A 15,363-nucleotide genomic window follows, 5' to 3' on the forward strand; every position below is an offset into this window, starting at 1 on the left:
TACATGTACAAAAGAAATAATAAAAAAAGCAAAGTACAACAAAATATATTTTTAAAATACAGTTCCCAACATACAAACAAGTTCTGTTCTAAGAGTTTGTTCGTAAGTCCAATTTGTTCATAAGTCCAATATTTTCTAGGTACTACCAAAAAAAATAAATTGACCATAAACGTATAAATCTAACATTTTCCATGATCTTGTCCTCATTTTATAGATTCATGCAGTTGATCGAACGATTCATGTTAAAATAATGCGCAGTGTGCTTCACCTTTTGACTTCGCTCTGCATTCTCTCAATTATTTTCACTTTGGGCTCCACTGTTATTGCTAATTACATTTTTATGGAATTGAAAGACAGTATGTCTCCTACATCCTTGTTACGAACTTCCGTCTTATAATTACCTAAAAATATTTATCATTTTAAACATTCTTAATGATAAATTAATTTCTTTTTTTTTTTTCAGAAAAAAAGTCTCTCATATTTGTTTCCCCCAAGTTCAAAAGGGTGTTTTTACAGGCACGACAGGCACGACTCATTCGTATCGTATTCGTACCAGGAACGATTGCTCTTCCTCTCCTTTCCAGGAGATTAACGAGAGATCAAAAGGAGCCAGAATTTCGGTGTCCTCAGACATGATCCCAGGGCACTAATGTAAAAGCGAGAGATCAGGGAGAGTCGTTTAGGTGCAACGACCAGTAAGACTGTAGAACAGCAATCGCACAGCTCTTAAAGATCTTAACCACTAAACTCAGAAAGCAGAACCTCCTCTGTTCTGAAGCCTGGAGTCACTCAGACATTAAGAACTAAAGAAATAAAGAACTGTAAGCCTCGGTTGCATAAAAGGAAATATTATCTCTGACACTCTTTCTGCACACTCCAGGATCTCCCACGAATGGTTTACCCGTGTTGACATAAAACCGAGGTGGTTGTTGTATGGTTTAGAAAGTGAGACGGTTTTGGAAACGTCATGAGGAATGACGTGACCGATGAGACAGAACTGCGAGGTCCGCATCAGATTATATGTCGACTAACTAAGAAAGCCTGCCACATTACCCAGTACTACAAGTCGGTAAGCGTTTAGTGCGTTACAAACAGTCAGAAAAGGTTAAACACATATTTTCAGAACATTCGACAACTTCTACATACACCCGAGTCGCACAAGTTCCTTCTGGCTTCTGGTGTCATCTCTGGGTGTAAAATCTCGTTCTCCACACCGGCGCAGAGGCAGCTGGATATGAATATGAAAAGACAAGCGTCAGAAAGATTACACGCGTATCTTCTGCGAGAGCGGCCGCGTCGCAGCGCTCTGACACTTCCGTGAGCGCGGCGGGCTCTCGACATGCGGCTTGTCTCGGGATGCTTATGAACGGACGGGAGAAGCTTCACGTCGAATTACGGCGCAAAAAACTGGAGCTCTCTGAGAAGAGCGTCCTTGTCTGGTCCGTATCCCGGCGAGAGACGACGCAGGCCGTGGACGCCATCCAAGCATGGCAAATCAACTTTACAGCCCAAACCTGTTGCCCAGCCTAGCGCAATTGAAGCATTCGCACACACACACATACACACACACACACACCCTGAGTCTGAACAGACGCATGAAAGCAATCAGACGAATTGTGGCGAGCTGTTCCTTGCGACTACACGTTATTGCAGAGCCGCCTGGATAAGATCATCATCCGGGTTAACCACTTTTGGACCAAAGTCAGGAACATCTTTGAAAGATTTCATAAGGAAAAACAAGCTGTTACTGGCTGATTTGCTTTGAAGTGTGTGATAAACCCATAAATGTGTAAGCAATCAAAATCTATACAGTAGTACTGCGAAAAACTCTTGATCCACCCCTCATTTCTTTAGATTTAATTACAGTCTACAAATCGGTTGTTTCTGTAACAACCACAGCAGCAGGCTCATTTCCCCTCTCGTCTGTTCCAACCACTCAAGGTCTGATCATCTCTCATCATCATCTGCACCTGTTGCTCACTGGTTCGTACCTTAAATGAGATGCTTTTTTAATGCTTGAATGATTTATAGGTCACTGTGCGGCTTAACTTACAGAAATCAATCCTCTGAAACTGCTCAGGTACAGAAACTGGACTGAAAATTAGAGTACTTTTCTTCAGGACTACATTAAATTACAGTAATCTGGGTCTAAGGAGTCTGGGTCTTTGGAAGCAAAATACAAAGAAACGGAGAGGGGGGGTCAAGACTTTTGCACAGGCCTGTATAGATTCATTTACGGCTCAATATTTAGAAGACGGTATAAAGTGGTTACGTTTTCTTCCACGTTATCATCCTGGACTACAGTCAGAAATAAGACGTCTATTATGAAACAGATGCCGTGGAAACAAACACATCTTTCTGCCCATGAATATTTAACGACTGTTAAAAGTACTCGGCTTATATTTCACATCAAAGAATCACAATAAAAGCATCATCGTTTAGATGTTTGACCAAGGATTAAAGTGTTGATTCAGGTCGAACAATTCAAATAACGTGACAAATCCCCATAAATTCAATAGAAGTCCTGTTAACGTGCAAATATTTCCACAGACATTTCCGAAAGCCATGGACAAGTCATGTGACTAGGGCTCTTTATTGTAACATCTGATGTAACATCAAGATTTGTGCGAAGATGTTACAGACGTTATCAAGATCATTCTACGGCAATAATTCAGGTTTTGTGAATATGATTTCAGTATTTATTCTGTACATATACAGTGAGAAAAAGATCAGACTGTCCAAAAAAAATTTATAAAATAAACAATATATTTGTTTATGTAAACATATATAAGCATATGTACATATCTATATTTTTATATATCCATTCATCCATCCATTCACACACAAACAGCCAAAACATATATACACATATACATACACACACATCAGGAAAAAAAGTGAATATTTAATACTAAATTTATTGCTATGCATTATGTATTGATACATATGATAATATTATGACAAAAATATGATGTTATTATTATTATTATTATTATATTAATATATCACACATCCTACCAGTTGCGGCTGGATCAAAAGAATTTTGGGGGGGCACAAACTAAATAAAAATGAAACTTTTAATAACCTCCTGTAAATAGCCATACGAAGTGCTGGAAAAGCATCGAGTGTAAGCTCGGCCGTGATCACGCGACTTCTGCTAAAATAGAATTCGCTTAATCTGGCTTCCACGTCAATCACTCTTCAACACGTTAACTAACGATCTGCTGCCCGTTAATAAGACTCGTTGAGAATGGTTCAATCACATGAGCCCAAAGATTTAAAACAAAAATTGATTCGCTAAAAACAAAAGTGGGAGGGTTCAGGGTGCACAGTGTGGATGATTTGATTCCAATTACTGCTCAGCCTCATGTCACATGGTTTTTAAAAAAAAATTACACGCCTACATAGACACTTGTTTGTCCGGCGCCCCGCGTACACCAACACAAACGGACAGAATACAGCGGAATATTGTGACTAAATGACTTCATTTCATTATTAAAATAAATAATTATTAGGTTAAATAATGACATGTTAAAGTAGCATTCTTCTCTGCCTAACTTTAAGGGGGCGGCGCCCCAGCGCCCCTTATTGACCGGCCGCCACTACATCCTACCTATTTTTGTTTGACATTTTGAAAACGCTCACCATCAGGACCTTACAGTTCTTGAAAGTTTCAAATGACATCGTGATGATCTTTACTTCAAGCATTTATGCCGATCCATGTCTCACACCGTCCGACCACATCCATGCTCCCTTGAGTTTCTATCGAGGTTTAGAATTCTGGAGATTGGACATGTGTCCTTGGATGGGCACAACAGATTTCCACACACACACACAGTGTGTGTATCTCATGTCTCACATCTCTTTGTGTTGTAATGTTACCACTGTGTTACGTTTTCTTTCAGAAATATTAGCCTGCATCATGGCTCTCAAATTACTCTCACACACACATACCTAGCTAGACTTCCTCGAGAGGAAAGCTTAAAAAGCAAGATTCTTTGATTTTTTTTCCTCCTATGTTTATCATTACTTATTTCGCCTACGTTCCTGAAACACTCTGGTGATCTCTGAACCAGCTTACTGATTCACGCTGCCCTTTTCTCCATCACATCACGCTACTGTACACTTTAGAGTGACCAGGATCCGTGTACGCCGCGGAGACGAAATTAACCGTCAGACTTGAGGAAGATGTTCACGCTTCATTTGCACCGCATAATTTATGAGCAAGTAGAGGAGAAGTTTGGAGATATTGATGTGCTGTAATAAGCTTGCGATACGACACGGGGTCGATGCAACACAACTGGAAATAATCACGACGCTACAGTGGAAAACCATCAGCGGCCTACCTGCAGTTCGGAGGAGGGTCAAGAGTGATCTCCGCAAGCTCCTTCTGAATCCTGCAGGAGAGAGAAGAACGTTTTAGAGATCTGGTATGTTCTTATAAGGATGCATTTATACATAGGCGTACTGTAGCATCGTAAATCACAGGTTATTCCAAATATCACTGTAGCGTTAGAGTCATTTGTATGTCGGTCGAAAAACGTGCGTTCTACAGCACAACAAAAAATGTGTCTTATAATGTACAAGTTTAATTTTTTTTCCCTGTTTTTGATCAAATACAAACCGTACCAACCTGACTTTAAAGCAGAGCAGCAAAACATTTTATTTATAAGTTCAGTTCCAGGCAATACCTCCTCCTCACGGTTATTTCCAGGCTTAAATAAAAAATAAAAAATAAATTATTTTCTGACCCTGACAGGTGTTCAAGCCCAAGCACTGGCAACAGCTGCCGTCTCGTAACCGGCTGGTGGTTTTCTGACGAATTGTGCTTCCTTGTCGAAATAAACAACCCGATGTGTTAAGTGTAGTCTCATTGAAAATATTACTGTTACAATGTTGTGCAACAAAAACCAGTGTGTACATGCAAATATTTACATGGTTTAAAGTAAAAAAAAAAAAAAAAAAAAAGGCCAAACACGGGGCAGTTCGTGCAGGCGGAGGTGGGGGAATACCACTTTCCTCCGAGCGTGTTACGCCACCCTCTTTCTGTTAATGAGCAGCATTTCAGACAAACTCGGACGGTCTTGAAGGAAGGATGTGTATGAGGACCTCGCCATCCCTGGATGTGTATGAGGACCTCGACATCAGCCCTATGTTGTCATAGTGCGTAAATAGGGGCCAAGCACTATGACATCAGCCCTATGTTGTCATAATGTGTAAGAGTCCTCTTGGTCTTTTAAGGATTTTTTTCCCCCATAATTCCGGGATTTTGGGGGGTATTAACATGCTATAAAAGTCATGGAAATCAGCAGGCAGGTTGGGATCTGCTGCCATTAGGATGCCTGAGAGATTGGGCACCAGGTGTGGCACGGAGCCGACATGAGATTTTGCTGTATAGCTTATACACACTTGCACGCATGCACATGAAATCCCCGGGACACATTTAGAGCTCATTGAGCTAAACAACTTTCTCAATGCATGCCATTGGCTCAACTCAACAGGAAGACAGTTATTTTGGGTTGTATGCAAAATGCACCCAATGGATTTTAATGTACTTCTCCTAGGGGAAATTTACGATCGCCAACAAACCAGGCCTAAATGAACTCAATACATTGAGGATGCAAAATTGCAGAGGGATTTTTGACATCTTAAACGGGTCAGTCGTGACGATGCCTTAAACATATGTAGAAAAGGGGTTAATAACTTTCTGTATGAGGTTATATTAAATGGCATCACATTATGATGCTTTTTTCCAGCATCCAAGGCTTTGGAATTTCCCCATTCTAAAATCATGTCATAATGATATCGGTATGTCCCGTATAAATAAATGCATACGCCCATTGTCTTTCTGGTGCACCCAGGTGGCGATGGCACAGGGTGCTTGGGCCCGCTCATTATTTCCTGCAACTATTGTTTTTCGTTTTGTATTCTTGTAGGTCTTTATCATGAAGGCGGCAGTCGTGCGCATAAACACGAGCTCCAGTGAAGCAAGAAGATGGGACAAGCAAAATCTGCCACTTATATAATCAAGCAGTAAACTACTGCAGCGCACAAACACACACACACGCGCTTCCTTTCTGCTGAGACTAAAACAATAGGAGTCATCATTTTTATAAACAGCACTACACAGTTACTATACAATACGCTTCCATAACAAGGTTTATAAATAATTATCTAAACATAAGAAATATGATGCATAACGACATCATATTCATTAACATATTTAGCCATTAAAATAAATAAATAAGTAAATAACTAAATTTTAAAAAAGGATGGATCCACCCAGACGCCAGTAGAAAGCCGATAGGGAATCGTCCGGGCTTGACAGTTAAGCGCTGCGCTGTATTAAACGCCTCTGGTTTGAGCGGAGTTTTGCAAACGGCGCCGCTCTGTGTGTAATTTGATCGCAGGCTTTCCTGAGGCGGCACATTTCTGGGTTCAGGGGCGGGCAGGGGAACGGCAGGAGCGCTGATGAAGAGGTTTTATTACGCTGCCCTTTGCCTCACATTTCTAACACGCAGTGCGGCTTCCACTGCCTCGAACAATCTCAGGAAGAAAAAAAAAGGACAGAAAGGGAAAAGAAAGACTAAGTCTATTTAACCGATGTCTATTCTTATCCTCAATCGGATACTGTCTGAATCTGACGGGATTTCATTTCTTTCTCCTTCTAGTTGCTGGCTCGCCAGAACAGATGTTCTTGTTTAACATAAAAAGCAACACATCAAATAAGTGATTTCTTATTTTATATATTTGTATTAAAATATTTTGGTGCGCACTCTATCAATCATATTCTCTCACCTCACCTTCTCTATTTCGCTCTCTCTCACACACGCTCTCACACACACACAAAGACTTTAAAAAGACTTGTTTCTGTTTTCAGCTCCAGTGAAGAGGAGGGTGAGAGGAAGAAACAGTGTTGATGGAGGGCAATCTCTTTCTCATTTCATTCTCTCTCCTCTCTCACTCTCTCCAATCATTCTCACTCCTCTCACTTTCTCTCCCATCATCATCATCATTCTCACTCCTCTTACTTTCTCTTACATCATTCTCACTTTCCTCACTCTCTCTGTCCCGTCATCACCACACGCCTCTCTTACTCTCTCTCACCATTCTCTCTCTTCTCACCTTATTCCCTCCATTGCATTATTCTCTCCTGTCATGTTCTCCTCTTCCTTAGTCTCTTCTCTCATTCTCTCACATCATTCTTACTTTTCTCACTCTCTCGCCCGTCATTCTAACTCATCTCACCCTCCCAGCACTCTCTCTCCTCTAAATCCCTCCTCTTACTCCTTTAACTTTCTCTTCTTTCACCTCTCATTCTCTCCCTTCCTTTTCTGTCCTTTCATACACTTACCTCTCGGTTTCTCCTCTCCAATATTCTCTCTCCTCCTCTCCCTTATTTACACCTCTCACTCTCTCTCCCATCATTCTCACTCCTCTCCCCTACTCTCTCCTCTCATTCTCCTTTCTTTCTCTCTTTCCCTTACACTTCCGCGTTATTTTATCTTCTCTCCATCTCATCTGTCTTTCACTGTCCTCAACCTCCTCCCTTTATTTTCCCATTTAATTGAGAAACTACACTTATATAGTCATCCTACATCCTCCTCCTACTGATACAGAGATTCCTGAATGAGGATGAGTCAATGGAAATGAACACATCTGTATAAACAGGCGAGTTATTACGCAGTATTAATCCCTGTATTGTGGGAAAACACTGCTTTAATAAGGGCTGACGTGTTTCTAGAAAAGACTCTGGCCCACCTCTTGGCACTGGTCGAGAGTTTAGCAGGTGTCTTGCTGGAAAACTTGGCCTCCTTCTTCTTTGGCGGAGCCTGCTCTCTCTCCCTCTCTCTTTCCTCAGGCTGCGCCGACGGCGCTACGTCTCTCTGCTCGGCGTCAGAACTGCCTCCGCTCGTGTTGGGACTGTCATCTGGCCTCGGCTGGACCTCACTGGACATTCTGATCAGAGGAAGAGGGAAACCTTGATGATTCATTTGTTTTCACCTCAAGTTAAAGTGGCAGACAGTTTACTCACACATTCTTAAAAAAAAAAATTATAATCTGATATTAAGAAAAAATGCAAATATGATATACAGTGGAACCTTGGATTACGAGCATAATTCGTTCCATATTACAAAACACTTGTAAACCAAATTAAATTTTCCCATAATAAATAATAGAAACTCAAATTATTCATTCCACAGCCCAAAAAAATGAATACATAAAAATAGTGAACACAAAATATGAAGTAAAAATAAAACAAATCAACCTGCACTTTCCCTTAAAAATAAATCCCGACAGATAAGTGTTTCCCTTTGTGCGCGCAGTACTGTGCATGTGTGTGTGTGTCTGTGTGTATGTGTATGTAAATCTAAAGTAAGCTGCGCCTTGAGCAAAGAGAGAAAATGGATTTTTAACCTCTTTAATGAGACTTGCTTTTGCTTTACACGCGCGTAGTACGCACACACAGACACAATATAAAATAAGTTTTACACACACACAGTTGGTCACAGTGTTATAGTAAACAGTACACGGATGCTGATTATACCAGTAAGAGACGCGCAATAAGACCCAGCAGGGGAGACGATTACCCACAATTCCGCAGCGCAGGAGGGAGAAAAACCGTTGGCTCAGTTGCGATCACGTGACCCCTTGGCGTCTAAACAAGAAGCGCATGCGTGATACATGATACTCGGCACTCCTAAACCAAGACTTCGTTTTCAAGTCAAAATTTTATTAAAAATCTTTGCTCGTCTAGCAGAACACTCACAAACCGTGTTACTCGCAATCCGAGGTTTCACTGTATAAGGAAAATATCTATGCAGCAAAGCAGGAGCTGATGCAAGACCTGAATATTAGATTTTAGTGAAGTTATTGTCAAAAACGCGATGTTCCCCCAAACAGTGATTATAAGTCATCGTTGTGTCACGGATGTGTCACCCCTGACTGACGCGGCTCTAAAAATAACAAACCCTACTCACGTTATTAAATAAGCCATTCTTTCATGCATAATCTCTTTAAAGGTCACAAGCTCGGGTATTGCTTGAGCAAAAGAATCACGCATGAGCCTCTGAGTCAGGTCTGATCACAAACCCACAGACTGCAGAGGACAGAAAGCGTGGCAGGTCTGGTCGTTATTTCTTCGCTGTCATGCCATTAAATCAGAGGTACGTGACGCGGGCGAGAGTGTGACGAGAGGAGAATCTGAGTCGAGCGCAATAAAACATGAACAGGTAAATGTGAAGAGGATTTAGGTGTGTTCATTCAATCAGCAGAGACTGTCCATTTTATTAGAAACACGAACGTGGAGTATTAAATTATATGGGTACATATGTACAGGAACAACCGTATATAAGTGACACTCTCGTTAAACAAAAACAGGAACCTGAGGCCGGAGCAAGCACAGTAAACCTCTCCTTGTTTCTCGGTCTTCACCTCGAATCTTCAGCTGTTCTGCTAGAACAGCTTTTTTCATTTTTTTTATCTGGCAAAACAATCCTTGGACGAGCTGCATGCAACAATGTCCTTTGGACACACCTTCTAACACCATGATCTCTCCTGATTTTTGATGCTCAAGGCGTCCAAAATATCCAATAAACTCCTTCCAACAGTTGATATTGAGATGTATCTGCTACTTTTGCTCTGTAAATCCTTCATACCGACTCTAATCTGAGGTTCTTAAAGATTAATTGGTGATTTTTGAGGAAACTGGCAACTTTAAATGAACGTCTCCTCTGCAGCAGAGGTAAGTTTTGGTCTTGCTTTCCTGGGAAGGTCTTCATGAGAGCCAGTTTTATCATGGTGCTTGATGGGTTTTGGAAATGCACTGGACACAATACGATTCTTGCAAGAACTGGTTCAGAACAGCTGACCTTCATGTTTTAAAATACCTACTGACTGTTGTTGATGTTACTTTTTTCTTCATACGTTATTTCATAAGGGTATTGGTGGGTTCGATTCCCAGCTATCGCCCAAAACTCCAGCCAATGGATGCAGTGCCGGTCCCAAACCCGGATGAAATGCGAGGGTTGCGCAATGAGTATTGCAATATAACTGTAATGACATCATGACAATGTTTTTGAAAGCTAGAATGACATTGTCAAAATGACATTGAGATAACCTTGAAGGAACGAACGACCTCAAAACAACAGAAGTTTAACCTTTATTCAAAGTATTTATGCCGATTAACATCTATTCGCAAAATGTCCGAACAAATCTAGGCTCTCTGACATTTCTAACAGCATTTAGAATTCCAGAGATCAAAGATGTATCCGGGAAAGACCCAACAGCTTACCACACACAGCGTGTGTATCTCATGCCACGTGTCTCTTAGTGATGTAATGTTACCTCTCTGTTTCAATTTCTTTCAAAAGTATTACTGCGACTTAGTAATATTACTCCCAAATTACTCTGCTGTAACATGATGTTTGTACAGCGTCTCAACTGCATCACATTAAGGACCACAGAACACATTTTTCACATTAGACAGGGTTTCTTTTTTTACCCTTTTATCTGCTTCATAGTTTAATGTTTTAATAACCTGCTTATGAACAGTATTTATTGTCCCGCACAGTGAATTTAAAAAGATAAAACTAATTGATTGAAGATAAATGGATGCATTTCTTTGAAAGGGTTGAGAATTTTACCCTGATTAAAGATATGTCTTTGTGTAAAATAACCATACAGAATATAGTCTCTTAAAGAGCGACGCTCCAACATTAAGATCACGTTAATGTCAAATGTAATATATTCCATATAAGCGTTCTGTTTTCCTTTTATAAACGCTGTCAAATAAACCATTGATCTTAGACCGAGATCGTGATGGAGCTGGATTAGGAGCGACGGGTAATAAGCCTGAATTTCCACTTACTCACTTTTTAGCAGCTGACCTGAATGAATAAAAGTCAACTCTTATTTAGTGGATTATACGTGTGATTTTTTTTACGTGAGGCACGATGAGAATCTGCCAGAGTCTAACTGAACTCTCAACACTAATGAGGAGGAATGTTTCCCAAAGGGTTTGTTTATCGGAAATTCATTCTTACGAACTACTTTAGAATAACAATTGCACTGAATCAAGAGTCTATCCCTAAAACACACACACACTCACATCTAGGTGCAATTTGCTTTGGTGCATGTTTGTCGACACAGACCCACGTGAGCTCAGGATCGAATCTTGACACTGTGATTTAAAACATACAATGTGCAAAAGTTTTGACCCCCCCCCCCCATCCCCACTTTAATATGAAGAAAAAAATCCTTATATTAAATTTTATTTCATAAAATGGTGTGGATTAAATTTCATAAAAAGGTTTAAATGTTTTACTCTGGCAAGACAGGCCAGATCATCCGCAAGTTCGATCCCCGGGTGATGCTGTAACCTCTCACAGCCCGAGGCCTAGAGAGAGCTGATTGGCCAAGCTTTCTCTGAGAGGTACTTCGGGCTCCCACATTAATGATGGCTCTACAGCCAATCAGGGGTGTCTGTGAGCTCACGCAAGCAGAAGGAGCAGATAGCGCTGTCTTTAAGTGTGTTACGCTGCCCCCTAGTGATGGGGAGGAATTGGATACGACTAAATTCAGGGAGAAAATGGGGGAGGGGGGATTTAAATAAATAAAAAAATCAGTTGTATATGTACTATCCTTAGCAGCGACCTCATTTCCCCTTTTGTCTGTTCCGACCACTCAGCATTCACCATCACCAGTATACTAATCACTGGCCTGATCATCTGTCATCATCTGCTCCTGTTTCTCACCGGTTCATGCCTTAAATTCGTTTTTTTTATGCTTGAATGATTCATAGGTCACTGTGTGGCATAAACAGAATCATCCCTCTGTACAGAAACTGGACTGAAAATGAGAGACAAAAAAAGTCCTCGAGGAACCCTGGAGAACTATTTCTCAAGACTACATTAAAAATACAAGAAGGTCTGGCTCTTTCGAAGCAAAATATAAAGAAATCCGGGGTGGCTCATGACTGCTGCACAGTACTGTATAAATCCTTTTTTTAACACATTTTCAGTTAGATATTCTGCTACAGAAGGTGAGAAAGGGTTTAAGTGACGCTGTCAGTCCTGACGTTTTAAATGAAGAGTGTGTTACACAGGGCCTCGCAGTCAGACTGTGTAACAGTTTCTTCACCAAAGCTGTCTGACTCCTTGTTCCAGACTGGACTGGCACCAACACACACACACACACACACACACACACACACACGGTTCAAAACATTTAACTTACGCACATTTCATACTGACTATTTTCCTAACTAAACGCTCAGGAAAATATTTCACACTTTCGACGACCTCCGTTTTTTGACTGCGTTCCCGTTAGCGCCGTGTTGAGTGTGTAACTTTGTGTTTGGCTTCTTTTTTTCCCCCTCTTATTTACCCTTGTAGCTCTGCCAGGAACACAGGAACCCGACGCAAGCACTGGTGACGGCTTTGGTTAAACTAAAGGAAAACAAGCATGACTGTGGAAATAAAGTCATCGGAAAGACGTAAAGCGCCATCAGTCAGTTAATATGATGTTCTGTGTTACTAGGTTTAAGTTTTAGTATACTTGGAAATGTTTCTTAAGTGTTTTAAATACACAGAGAGGTACACCAAAACAATTATATCATCATTGATTAATAGGAAGCGTGTGCACCTGTTCCAACATGACTAAAAACTGAACTTGCCTCGATTATGCTAACATTACTGTCGCAGGACGATGAATTAGAGGTTAGCTGTTGCCTTACACCTCCTCGGGGAGGTTCGAGTCTCTGCACCTGTCTGAGGCATGGATTGATGATTATATTGTAATACACCAATCAGTCAGAACATTAAAACCATTAATATTTGGGTTTTTGGTTCCCCTTGTCCTACCAGGGCAGCTCTGGCACCTCGGGGTGTGTTGTGGTGTCTGGCACCAAGAAGTTAAAAGCAGATCCTTTGCGTGCTGTGTGTTTTGAGGTGGGGGCTCTGTAATTAGATCGGATTTGGCGTATCCCATGGGTGAGTGATTAGATTGGGATTTGATTAGTTCAGAGGTCCAGTTTGGCTCTTTGCCTGCTTGGCACCATGTTCAGCAGACTGTGGTGCACTGGGTGTCCTGGTGCCTTTCTCTCATTAACAAAATTCACTTTGTTTTTTCCGTGAGATTGGACCAAACAGGCTGGCCTTCGTTCCCATGAGCATGAGTGAGCTTTGGATGAACATGATCCTGGCCACCCACTTTCCTGATGTATGATGGGGAATAAATGTTAATCTATATACTTGCGTAATATATAAAAAGCCAGTGTAGCAGGCTTCCCTCACCACGTAACAGTAGGCATCATCATCACCACCTATGTCGTGCTGTGAGGTAATAATAAATCTGCCGAAACGTTGGAGCAGTGTGAGGAGCGGAAGCGAGTTGACCGCACACTCCATTCGGATCATGGTAGCATGCAGGGCGTTAGAATCTGAGCGTGGGCGAAGCCACCAGATACCCTATAGTAATGTTATACACCTGAGTATCGGTCAGTGGTGTTACAATCCTTTACAGTGTCCACTGCCCCTGTCATTATGGTCCTTATTGTTTTGCAGCACCCGTGTCCAGGAGGGACGCTGCTCCGTGTCACCGTGTCCTCTACCTGCTGTCCTGTAAACGGTTTGACTTGACATTACTCGGCCTGCTATTTGTCATAATCACACATAGACTCACAGACGGATCAATGAAACTGTTCAATCTGTTAGTCTTATCCCTCTGTGGTGGGACTCGTTCTCGTCATCTCACGAGAGGACATTTCACTCTGTCGCATCGAAATCTGTTAATGTATGCCTCGGGACGCGGAGAGATTTGTCACAGGTAGGGTTTAAAAGTTGGATGCGTGGATGAGTCCGTCCAGTGTGACCTGAAGATCAGGAGGTGGATGTGGAAGCGTTATTTATTTACTTGCTTGTTTGTTTGTTTTACAAAGGGGTTTAAATCTCAGCTGGACAAGCCAGATCGGATAACATGGTTGAGAGAGGGAATCGCTACACAATGACATAACCGCGTCTGGGCTTCATCATCATCAGGTCACGTGACCTTTAATGCGCCTAATGTGGGTCTTTATTATGAGGGATGCCCCCCCCGCCAAAAAAAAATATATATTTATTTATAAACAGTTGCGCGCGCGCTGCTGCCGTTTGTCTGTTTCTGTTTCAAATGTTTAAATTTGCAGCGCGTGCTGCAACACTGCAACATAGTATACTTTCCGTACACGTTCCATCCTTTTGATGTTTAAACGCATCCAAATACAGTACCAACCGACAATGACCCTCTCTCTCTCTCTCTCTCACACACACACACACACACACACACGACGCCTCCAGCTAGGCAAAAAATTTCCCCCTATTTTTTTTCTCTTGCTTCTTTGTTAACTCGCTCGCAAAACAAATACAAAAAATAAACACACCTAAAAGCCCCAAAGCCGCAAACACCCCACCACACACACACACACACACACACACATACACATATACATACACACCCCTCCCCCCTACACACACACACAGCTATCCGGAGCCTGCTCACGCGCCACAACACCCGAATCTCTTTACCTGTCAGCGATGAGGGCGAACGGGTCGGAAATATCCTCAGGCAGGCTTTAAAGCTCGGCAGTGTGTGAAGCACTTCCGGTTTGAAAAGAGAGATGTTGTATTTTGTACGTATAAAAAAAATACAAATCCTCTGTTGTTCGGCGCGTCCGAGCTCGCTAAAGACAGCGAGGAGACTCTGCTGCTCTCCGAGAGAGAGTGTGTGTGTGTGTGTGTGAGAGAGAGAGAGAGAGAGGAAGCGGACCGCCTCCCTACGTCCCTCCCTCCGTGCGTTATGTGTGTGTGTGTGTGTGAGAGAGAGAGAGAGAGAGAGAGAAACTAAAAAGCTCTACCATATCATTAATTACCCTCATTAATGATTCCATCAATAAAAACCTCCTTTTAAAATCCTAACCTGGACTACATGATGTCTCTACAGTGTTAGGGAATTGTCTCCTTGTGAGGACATTTGACACGTGTTGGTACCTAAAAACAACACAAAAAATAGAAAGACATTTTTTAAAAAGTGGATTATGGTTAATGAGGTGACGTTTGGAGCATAGCATGAGTTTCATCCATCCAGGAACCTCTGTATTCCAACTAGACACGTGAAGGCCATTGTTGATGATCATTGTATTGATTCCCATTTTTATGACCACTTTGAGACCTCCGGTCAAAATTCACACACTGAACGCTAATTACCCTAATCTGCATGGTCTGCTTTGGAGTGTGGAAGGAAACCGGGGCACCCTGAGGAAACCCACCAAACACAGAGAGAACATGCAAACTCCATGCACACAGACCCAAAAGCAGATCCTTTGAG

General features: G+C 41.7%; 1 protein-coding gene across 1 annotated transcript in view; it reads right to left on the reverse strand.

Moving 5' to 3' along the window:
* The window catches only part of LOC128515827 (ubiquitin-conjugating enzyme E2 E2-like), a 66,133-nt gene extending 51,371 nt beyond the window's left edge, over window positions 1-14,762 (reverse strand). The window contains exons 1-3 of the mRNA XM_053490037.1: window positions 14,565-14,762; window positions 7,762-7,959; window positions 4,347-4,397 (exon numbers count right to left, since the gene is read on the reverse strand). Of these exons, the coding sequence (XP_053346012.1) occupies window positions 4,347-4,397; window positions 7,762-7,958 (248 nt within the window). The 5' untranslated portion in view covers window position 7,959; window positions 14,565-14,762. The remainder of the gene's footprint in view (window positions 1-4,346; window positions 4,398-7,761; window positions 7,960-14,564) is intronic.
* Window positions 14,763-15,363: the final 601 nt, after the last annotated feature.

Source organism: Clarias gariepinus, chromosome 28, assembly GCF_024256425.1.
Source record: "Clarias gariepinus isolate MV-2021 ecotype Netherlands chromosome 28, CGAR_prim_01v2, whole genome shotgun sequence".
Classification (NCBI taxonomy): Eukaryota; Metazoa; Chordata; class Actinopteri; order Siluriformes; family Clariidae; genus Clarias; species Clarias gariepinus.